Here is an 11029-nt window from a genome sequence, read left to right on the forward strand (position 1 = left end):
TTTTTACATATTTTGAAGCTATACATTCACTCACCTGAAAGCAAAAACATAAACAAAAGACAATATCACTTTATATTTTATTTGGATTATAATCGGGAAATTAGGCAGTTGTAGCCCAAAACCATTAGTCTTATATTCTTAAAGAATAAATGGTTACTTATATCATTTTCGGAAATTAGTAATAAATGTCATAATCAATGTAATAAATTAGTCATTACATTGGTGTGAGTTCAAGATAAATGGTATGGTCATAAAACGTTACTGATAAATGTAGCATCAACTGAACGCTATTTCTGTTATCTGCCAACGGCGGTAATATATATTCTGGGTTGTAGGATTATACGAGTGATGCGTGATATTGCCCATCCTAATGGAGCGGACTCAATCTGAACTGTACCAGAACCAGAGCACGAAGGCTCCGCCTACTCAGCTGGAACTAGCTCGAGCATTGGTCTGCATTGTGTTATATAGATAAGGATTCTGTGGGAGTGATTTGACTGTACAAAAATTCTGATTGGTTTGAGACTTTATCAGTCAAGGTAGCAGTAGCAATAGAGGCTTTCAGAGATAAATCATTTGACACAATATATCAACTGTTTCTGGTTACTGTCATTGACATCGAGTGATTAAGCCTGTTATTTCTCGGAAACTAATAGCAGGTGTCATCAACCACGCTCGAAGAGTCAGCCATCAAGCCTGGCCTTTTTTCTGTTCGATTTGCTGCTAAACCGAAACGTCTGAGCAATTACTGGTTGATTCACATCTTGTAACACTATTTAATTGCTCACAATGCAGGACACAGCATCGCCAATAAGCAGATTCATTACGCGTTTCACGGATTTCCAGGAAGACCGATAACGAAAGGTAAAACTTGGATGAAGAAATGCATGTCATAGCCACATATTTTCTTGTACGCTACTTCTATTAAGAACATTAATTTGGAAATGTACTATGTTTTGCTGTGTATATGCGCCAGTCGCTCTCTAGAACTTGCTTTAGGCCTATAGCCCAGTGGACTTTATCGGTGTCTAATATACATATTTATACATTGTGTGAAACAGTGTGATCATATGGAAATAATGCAACCGTTCGCCGCTGCAGTTATTGCGACGTGTCATTATGTCTCTAATACGAATCTCGGGTAAATATGTTTTAAAATGGGTATGGAAGTTTTCAAAATTTAAAGGTCCTTTTTCGTTTCAACTATGTATATTTCTGTAGCCTAGTTACTGTTGTGTTGTTGAGCGCACGAGGGCGGGGCCAACCCAAATAAATGTGGGGAGGGAAAAACGAAGACAACAAACCCTCCAAATGTAGGCCACGGTGCGTGACCCAATTCCTCGTAACACAGCGACTGAATATGGAACACGGCGTTCCCCCGCCCCTCGTCACGGCTCGGCACAGTTCCAGGGCAAAGCTCTGTGTTTTACTGTGCCAGGATGGTAGGTTCAATAAAAATGACATTACAAGAAGTAGGTTATCACTATATAACACTGGATTCTAAAGGGATTCCTCGTATTGCTGTTATTTCACAGTCTCTACTGATGATGGCAACAAACACACACAAATTATTTAAAAGAAACAAAATAATAGATTCACTATTGGATTGTGAATCAGAATGCTTAATAGTAGTCAAGTTTATCTTCTCCGTCTTCCCTTGAATCAAGCCATACTTCTAAAAGTGAGCAGGGTGAAGAGTTTTGTATTAAAGTATCGGGTTTTCTTTGCTCAAGCAGCTGTGTGACAGATATTTTGTTTTGGGCCCCTGGCAGTGTGATCAGTCTGTCTCTGACCTACTTTCCTCCTAACTTCATACCTGCAATGCTATTAATATCCCTGACATGGGGTTGGAGGAGCAGCACACAGCATATTCAACTGGACCTAGTTTTACCCTTATTATCAGTATCTCATCAACATGTATTATACAGCTGCCTATAACTACTTCCTATTAATTATTGTGGTCAGGTCAGGACAACCTACTTCAGCCCTGTTCACAGAGACCAACCCTCCTGTAGGTTTTCACTCCAACTAACCTGGTTCAGCTCATCAACCAGCTACTTATTAGAATCAGGTGTGCTAGATTAGGGTTGGAGTGAAATCCTACAGGACGGTAGCTCTACAGGTACAGAGTTGGCGAGCCCTGGCCTACTTAATACCTGCTACTTCTTAGCACAGGGTTTCCCAAACTCAGTCCCCCCCCCCCCCCCTGCACGTTTTGTTTTTTACCTTATCACTTTATACTGAACAAAAATATAAACAACAATTTCAAAGATTTTACTGAGTTACAGTTATAAGGAGATCAGATATAAGGAAATGATTCAATTGAAATAAATTAATTAGTCCCCAATCTATGGATTGGGAGCCAGGCCCACCCACTGAGGAGCCAGGCCCAGCCAGTTTCATCAGCTGTCCATGTGGCTGGCCTTAGACTATCCCGCAGGTGAAGAAGTTGGATGTGGAGGTTCTGGGCTGGCGTGGTTACACATGTTCTGCGGCTGTGAGGCCGGTTGGATGTACTGCCAAATTCTCTAAAACGACGTTGGAATTGGCTTATGGTAGAAAAATTAACATTCAATTCTCTGGCAACAGCTCTGGTGGACATTCCTGCAGTCAGCATACCAATTGCACATTCCCTCAACACTTGACAGATCTGTGGCATTGTGTTTTGTGAAAAAAACTGCACATTTTAAGTGACCTTTTATTGTCCCCAGCTCAAGGTGCACCTGTGTAATAATCAGCTTCTTGATATGTCACACCTGTCAGGTGGATGGATTATCTTGGCAAAGGAGAAATTCTCACTAGCAGGGATGTAAACAAATTTCTGCACAAAAGTTTAGAGAAATAAGCTTTTTGTGCATACAGAACATTTCTGGGATCTTTTATTTCAGCTCATGAAACATGGGACCAACACTTTACATGTTGCGTTCATATTTTTGTTCAGTATACATACATTTGATTGACACATCTAGGAAAAAAAGCTGGAGATACATTTAAGTGAAGTAGAACAAAGTTTTATGAATAACCTCCATTATCCTTCCACAGTAATGTTACTGGATATATTTGGAAATGCTTAAAAAAATTCAAGTCTGATTTTACCAATGTAGGTTATCTTTAATTGTGTTTGATGTGTTTTCAGAGGCCCGCCATGGAGGACAGGAGAATTCTCCCTACAGGGGTAGCAGGTGATTCAAAAACAATGGGCATACCCTTAGAGGTCAAAACTGAGCCGGACACAAAAACCCGTAGGGTGAGAGAGGAGGCACTGCCTACCATACCCATCAGGGTTAAAAAAGAGGACGTCTCTGACGTGCCACTCAAAGTGCCCAGATTCCAGTACGTGGACTTTCCTTCGCTGCACCAGTGCATCCAGCAGCTCACCGTGCCACCCTTGGACAGCTGGCTGGAGGGTTGCCCTCTGGCCCTGGGAAGACCCTCTGGAGGATGTGCCCCTCTCACTTCCAAGGAGAAGGTTCCCAAGTTTAAGTATGTGGATTATCCCTCTCTGCACCACTGCATCCAGCAGTTGTCTGTGCCGCCTCTGGAGAGCTGGAGCTCGGGGTTGGCCAGGCCAGGGAGTGCGGCGACAGGGGGACCTGGATCCACCACCTCTCAGCCCAGCTTTGTGAGGGGGAATCAGACAGGACAGGGAGATGTTTCAGCATCGGCTCAAAAGCAGGACAAGTACACTGCTTTCCCCTTCCCTGGTCCTGACCCCAGTTCCATCCAGTTTGTGAACTCCTCAAACCAGGCATCCCATAAGCCTCAACTGCCTCAAATGCGCTTGAGCAGTCTGCCCCGAGCCAGTCCCGCAGTAAGCTCACAGGGGGAAGAGGCTCGCAATAAGGTGGTGTGTTCAGATCAGCTGTCTCAAAAGTCCTCTAATCCCAAATCTTGGGTTGCTGGAATGAAGCGTGTCAGAGGAGCAGGGCTACTCCATCAGAGTAATAGGAAGTCAGCTGGTGATGATAATTGGCACGCAGACCTAAAGAAATCTCCAGAAAGTCATCAAGAGGCCAAAGTGGAGCTCAGTGACTCTCCTGACCTAGGGCAAGGTTTTTGGAGAACCATCCCAGAGTCTGTCTGCCCCTTTTGCCAAAATATGTTTTCAAATCCAGAGGAATTGCGGATCCACCAGAAGAGTCACAGAGAAAAGGTGAGTCTGTTGTACCTTGAAAAATGTTCTGAATATGTGACAAATCCTTCTTTATCCAATCAAATTGTGTATCAAAGAATGATGAATCTTGTGTCATGATGTTTGTCATAAAATTTCAGAAGCCACATTGATGTCTTGACCAAGGACACGTACAGCTGACAACAAGGAATATCTTCACAACTGTGCATCTACTTCAGTACTTACTACACAGGCGTGGATTGTGGCAGTCATCTTCACAAATTATTGGTCACCTGAAAGGGGTCCACTGAGGTGGTTTTGAGTGTTGTGTGTTTATCTTGATGACCTACTGTAAGTGAGGGACTACAAACAAACTCCTTTAGCTAAGAGCCTAATTCATAATTCAGTTTAGGAATTAAATGTGAAATTAAATGTAATAGATTGCCCTGCAGTGGCTCTTGATAGTCTTACAACTCTTCATTTACTTATGGGTTAATTTGCCAGGAGGTGGTACATATTAGATTAGATATAACAGGAAAATCAACCATTTGATGTTTCAATTCAAATGTCAGGAATTCGATTGAAATGCAAAGCAATGCATTCATTTTTGTGCTGCGGTAGTTGAGAATTTAGTTTTAATTTATTTTCCTTAAAAGGGATGCCAATGTTTTCCTGTTTACAAGCTCTTGTTGGTGAAGTTTCGCTTTAAGGCAAAAAACATTAGTAAATTGGGGTATCAGCACCTTGTTCACTGGAGATGGCTGCCTGTTCAGTATTTTTAACATAATTATCCAGCTTTGGATGCCTATAAAACTATTAGCTTTTGCTGCGAAACAACACAGGCTTCTTTATTATTATCTAATGTTTTTATGCTTTGTATTTTGATGTTTATTTTTTTACAATGGTAATTACATATTATTGCTTGTAATGTCAAGAAATAACTTTACACTTTTCTTAAACTTCGTTTTCAATTGTCTGTGTGCATTAAAGCTTTTCTAGTAAAGATTATTACTCTACTTTCCAGCAAATGCTATACGCATACAAGTGTCACATTATTTTCAGTACATACTATGGTAGCCTACACTACACTGTTCTCTAAAAAAAAAGAAAACATCCACGATTATTAAGAGTTCAACCTTTCCATCAACAACATAATTACAAAAACTATTTGTGATGATGTATGGCTATGCCATTTAAAACTAGGCCCAAAACAGTCAATGTAAATATTCCGGGTGGCCATTTGATTAATTGTTCAGCAGTCTTATGGCTTGGGGGTAGAAGCTGTTAAGACCTAGACTTGGCACTCTGCTACCGCACAGCAAGCGGTAGCAGAGAGAACAGTCTATGACTTGGGTCTTTGGGCCTTCCTCTGACACCGCCTAGTATATAGGTCCTGAATGGCAGGAAGCTGTACTGGTCCGTACGCACTATACTTTCTGTAGCACCTTACGATCAGATGCCGAGCAGTTGCCATACCAGGCGGTGATGTTGATGGTGCAACTGTATAACATTTTGAGGATCTGGGAACCCATGCCAAATCTTTTCAGTCTCGTGAGGGGGAAAAGGTCTTGTCGTTCCCTATTCAAAACTGTCTTGGTGTGTTTGGACCATGATAGTTCGTTGGTGATGTAGACACCGAGGAACTTGAAATTCTCGACCCGCTCCACTACAGCCCCATTAATATTAATGCGGGCCTGTTCGGCCCTCCTTTTCCTATAGTCCATGATCAACTCATTTGTCTTGCTCACATTGAGGGAGAGGTTGTTGTTCTGGCACCACACTGCCAGATCTCTGACCTCCTCCATGTAGGCTGTCTCATCGTTGTCGGGGATCAGGCCTACCACTGTTGTGTCGTCAGCAAAGGTGTTGGAGTCGTGCTTGCCCTTGCTCATAGGTGGAAAGGGAGTACAGGAGGGTACTAGCTCGCACCCCTGAGGGGCGTGTGTTAGTGTTGAGGATCAGTGTGGCAAATATGTTGTTGCCTACCCTTACCACCTGGGGGTGGCCCGTCGGGAAGTCCAGGACCCAGTTGCAGAGGGAGGTGTTAAGTCCCAGGGTCCTTAGCTTAGTGATGAGCTTTGTGGGCACTATGGTGTTGAATGCTGAGCTGTAGTCAATGAACAGCATCCTCACATACTGTAGGTGTTCCTTTTGTCCAGATGTGAAAGGGCAGTGTGGAGTGCGATTGAGATTGCGTCATCTGTTGGGGCAGCATGCCAGACCATAACTAAATGCTTTCATATAAACAATGTGGCATCACTGGCATGGGACCTTCCATTCAAAGAATAGGGATATTCCACTTGGAATGCAATGTTTCACTTACACATTACAACTACAGCTGAGAGCTGTGCAGCAAAAGTTTGATTGATGAGGACTATGCGAAGAAGACCTAAAGTTAAAAGTCTGTCTACTGAAAACCCTCAAAATAATAGATTTTAAGGTAAGGGTTGGGGTTGGGGTTAAGGTTAGGGACATCGCAAGGATCCAGAAAATGGATCTGGTAACCCAGAAGTAAATTCGGTCAGCTGCGTGATTAACTCTGTCTGTGCTTCTGTGTTCATGCTGTAGGTGCAGAGGAAAAGGTGAAGCGAGAGGATTTTCTCTGCTCAAAATCCAATAAATGGCCTAGCTGGCTTCTGGTTGGCAGGTCATTTGACAGTCACCCAATAGCGCCCGTACTACACTTGGTTTGTTGGCAGGTGCCGCTGCAACTGCGAGTCACTCAATAACGCCCCACTGGATAAACCGGTGTCAGTGTCAGATCTGACTGCCTAACTAATCTAACTCACTGTTGCGCGGATCTGCATCACAAACATTTTGGAAGCTGTTTCACTGATTCTCTTCCATAACTCCACCCCATAGTTACTGTTGCTATAACCAGCAGTTACTGTTCCTCATCTGTGTGGGAGCAGTTCGTGGGAAAAGGGGAGAGATTGGGCAAAGTACTGCAAGCTAACGTTAGCTAACAAGCTAGCAGCTAATTCTGTGGCTATATATTGCATGTAACTAGCTAACTAGTTAGCAACTCGTTTGTTACTGTATAAAATAGTATATGGACGTGTTGATTGTATTCTCTGAACTAATAGCTTCAGCACCTTGGTCAGTTAGTTTCCAGGCCAATAAGCTAGCTAGCAAGTTGTGTGGTCATTTAGCTAGATAGCTGCTGTGCAACATAATCAAAGCCATTTACAACCTCTAAACACATCATTGGAAAGTGTCAAGTTGTGTGTATATGTCAGCATTTTAAGGGATAAGTAGATAAGACAATCTACTGAAATCATTCTGGTTGAACACATTTTGGCACACAGTGACTGGGAGAAGAACCCCTTAGGCTGCGTTTCATTACAGTAGGCTATTTGAGTTTGTCCTTGGTGAGACAGTCTTTACAAATACTGCTGGTTTATCATTTGATAAAGTTTGTGCAGGTCCTGTTCTGACTGGAGATGTCCACCTGACTGCCCCTCCAACACCATATTTTGTGAAACAGTAAAACTTGCTTGTGTAACGGATGTGAAACTGCTAGCTAGTTAGCGCCCGGGTATGGGCGAGGGGACGGTCTAAAGTTATACTGTTACACTTGACTCAATACTGTCAATGCCGCTAGCCCTTAGTATAGCTATACTGCATAATTACTTTTTCTTTGCAAATGTCGACTGGAAATTCAGAGGCATAATAGCCGATAAGTGTTTAGTTAGTTTATTGCTTTGTCATGCCCATGCCATAGCAATCAGTCTGCACAATTAACAAATAATTGTATTAGTGACCTGTGATAGAGACATTGTTCTACAGGTAACAGTCATTCATGTCCTTGGAATCACTGGTGTTCAAGAAACATGTTATAATTTACACAACATGTTCAACTAAGTTTCCTTGATAATGGTTTCCAACATACAATTGCCAGAACTTCATTGAAGAGCAAGAACATTTTTGTATTGTAATTCTATTTGTAGAACACCTTATTGAACATGCGACTTGTTTCTGGTAACAAAGTGGCAATGTAAATTTGACTGAACAGTTTCGCAATAGTGGATAAGTCTTCCCTCTTCTTCCTCATCAGTACAGTTAGAAACATTAGCAGTAGAATTGGGGACAAAGTGATGTTCCTCCTCTGTTTCTCTCAGCTATGGAGACAGGTCATCAGCCTGAAACATCTGTGAAAAAGGAGCACAACTTATGTATTGGTTAGCATGTGTGGAAATTTAAAACAGAAGAGGTCAGTCTAATGCACCAGGGTAGTCAAGGACAAATGAAGTGTGAATGAGACTTTCTGTGTCCCGATTCACCACCCTTCTCCCCCACCATACATTTATAAACATTGAATTGATGTCGTCATTGGCTATAGAGGGAGTTTCCATCATAAAATCCATGACACTGCACATTTTGGGAGATGGGTGGACAATCAGGACTTACGCCTTACGCCTTTACCCTAAGTCAAAGTAAGCACTCATACAATCACCCTCATGGGCTTAAAAGGAATAGACGGGTGTAAGGAATATGGTGGAACTGCAGTTGGTCAGTGAAACAACTACCTTCTCATAGTTTCCTGAGGGTTGGAACACAAAATAGATAAGTTGAAAGGCACAGTTTCAGGTCTCGAGCAAATTAACTTGTATAGAAAATACTTTTCTTCCAAAGATAACTTTTGTAGCCTTCAAATATCACATCAGAAAAATGAAACTTCTATCAGACTATTTCCAGTCCATATCATAGGTCATACCCTTTCAGAGACTCTGGTACTGTCTCCACTGTTAACTTCTTGGTGACAAGGGGCAGTATTTTCACGTCCGGATGAAATGCATGCCCAAATTCAACTGCTTGCTACTCATCCCCAGAAGATAATATATGCATATTATTAGTAGATTTGGATAGAAAACTGTTTGAATCATGTCTGTGAGTATAACAGAACTTATGTAGCAGGCGAAACCCAGAGGACAAACCATTCAATGGTCAACCAAACCATTCAATGGGTTTTCATTGGGAATCCAGATTTCTAAGGGACCTTTATGCAGTTCCTACCGCTTCCACTGGATGTCACCAGTCGTTAGAAATTGGTTGATATTTTTCCTTTGTGTAATGTAGAAGTACGGCCATCTTGAACGAAGGTCACTTGAAATGTACTGTTAGATAGAGGCGCGTGACCAGAAAGGTAGCATCAGTTTGTTATCTTCCTGTATTGAACACAGATCATCCCGTCTTCAATTTTATCGATTATTTACTTTGAAAAATACCCAAAGTTGTATTACAAAAGTAGTTTGAAAAGTTTACAGGTAACTTTTGAGATATTTTGTAGTCACGTTGCGCAAGTTGGAACCAGTGTTTTTCTGGATCAAACGTGCCAAATAAATGGACATTTTGGATATATATATCGACGGAATTAATTGAACAAAAGGACCATTTGTGATGTTTATGGGACATATTGGAGTGCCAACAAAAGAAGCTCGTCAAAGTTAAGGCATGATTTATAGTTTTTATTTCTGCGTTTTGTGTCGCGCCTGCAGGGTTGAAATATGTTTTCTCTCTTTGTTTACGGAGGTGCTACCCTCAGATAATAGCATCGTTTGCTTTCGCCGAAAAGCCTTTTTGAAATCTGACATGTTGGCTGGATTCACAACACGTGTAGGTTTAATTTGGTATCTTACATGTGTGATTTCATGAAAGTTTGATTTTTATAGTAATTTATTTGAATTTGGCGCTCTGCATTTTCACTGGCTTTTGGCCAGGTGGGACGCTAGCGTCCCACATATCCCAGAGAAGTTAACAATTGACAATATTTATTTGGTATGTATACAAGGCAAAGGTAAACATGTCGTCCCCCACAAATGATTCCGTCCCCTTGGGCCAATTGAGATATTGCGTGTGATTAACACATTTCAGTTATTTACTATAGTTCCTGCCTTGGGTCAATCAGTATAATTATCTAAATGCTGGATCTCTATGGCAAGATGCATCATTCCCCCAAGTGCGGGCAAGTGTTGTCTGAGATATTGTGTGTGACGAATGTATGAATGGACAGAGACATATCCACAGTCTACTACCTCATTTCATTGCGGGGGACAACAAAACCCTGACTTGTGTGGTGGAAAGTAAAAAACAGCATAGTATGCCTAATTAAATAGCATAGTATGTAATGAATTAATTTCCTCTACATATTCTCCCTTTTGAGACTAAGTCTCAACCTAATAGGAAATGACTTACAAGCATTTCCATCAAACAAGCATTAACATGAGGGGAAGGAGGGAAAGTAGAAGACTGGTCACTATGATGGTAGTGGCCTTTAACTTTTTCACACCACCAACATATGGGTGTGATCATTCTACAGTGGTCCCTGCAGCGTACGCTCAAACCGATGTGATTAGAATGCTTATTTAGAACGTCCAGTTTTGATTGGTGCAACAGTCAGCATTTGAGCTGACCACACTGTTTTTTTCACAGAAACATTTTGCACAAACACAGTCCTTATATAGTTATGTCCAGAATGTGACCAGTTTATTTTTGGATGCAATGTTCAGACATTCACAGAAGTAGCTACAACATAACACAATCATCCAAACCGGAAAATGTAGGCTAAATTTATCCTAGCGCTAACTGAGGAAAGATTGACGTAACATAAGCATTCATATTTTCATAACTCTCGGTTGACAGAAACTACAGCAGGAATTAGCTAATAGCAATTACTATATAAAAATAATCACATCATGGGTGAGCTCACCATTGATCTAAATAATTTTGTAAAACACTTTCTAGAAATTGAAAGTAATCCAACAATGGGTTGTATGTGCACGCCACCATGTTAGTTTTTTTCTCATCAACCAAAGATAAGAGGAGACAAGATGGGTTTGGTCTGTTTATAGTATGCATGTTGAAGTTGTGTTATGGATTTTTTTTTAAATCAATAATGACTAATTATGTATACATATC

General features: G+C 41.3%; 1 protein-coding gene across 1 annotated transcript; it reads left to right on the forward strand.

Annotated features, from left to right (window-relative positions):
- Positions 1–395: 395 nt before the first annotated feature.
- LOC139423045 (uncharacterized) lies at positions 396–5125 on the forward strand. Its single transcript, XM_071174640.1, has 3 exons — positions 396–864; positions 3137–4153; positions 4273–5125. Exons 2-3 carry the CDS (start codon positions 3146–3148, stop codon positions 4282–4284), a joined length of 1020 nt encoding a protein of 339 aa, XP_071030741.1. The 5' UTR covers positions 396–864; positions 3137–3145; the 3' UTR covers positions 4285–5125.
- Positions 5126–11029: the final 5904 nt, after the last annotated feature.

The sequence above is a fragment of the Oncorhynchus clarkii genome, chromosome 12 (assembly GCF_045791955.1).
Source record: "Oncorhynchus clarkii lewisi isolate Uvic-CL-2024 chromosome 12, UVic_Ocla_1.0, whole genome shotgun sequence".
Lineage (NCBI taxonomy): Eukaryota > Metazoa > Chordata > Actinopteri > Salmoniformes > Salmonidae > Oncorhynchus > Oncorhynchus clarkii.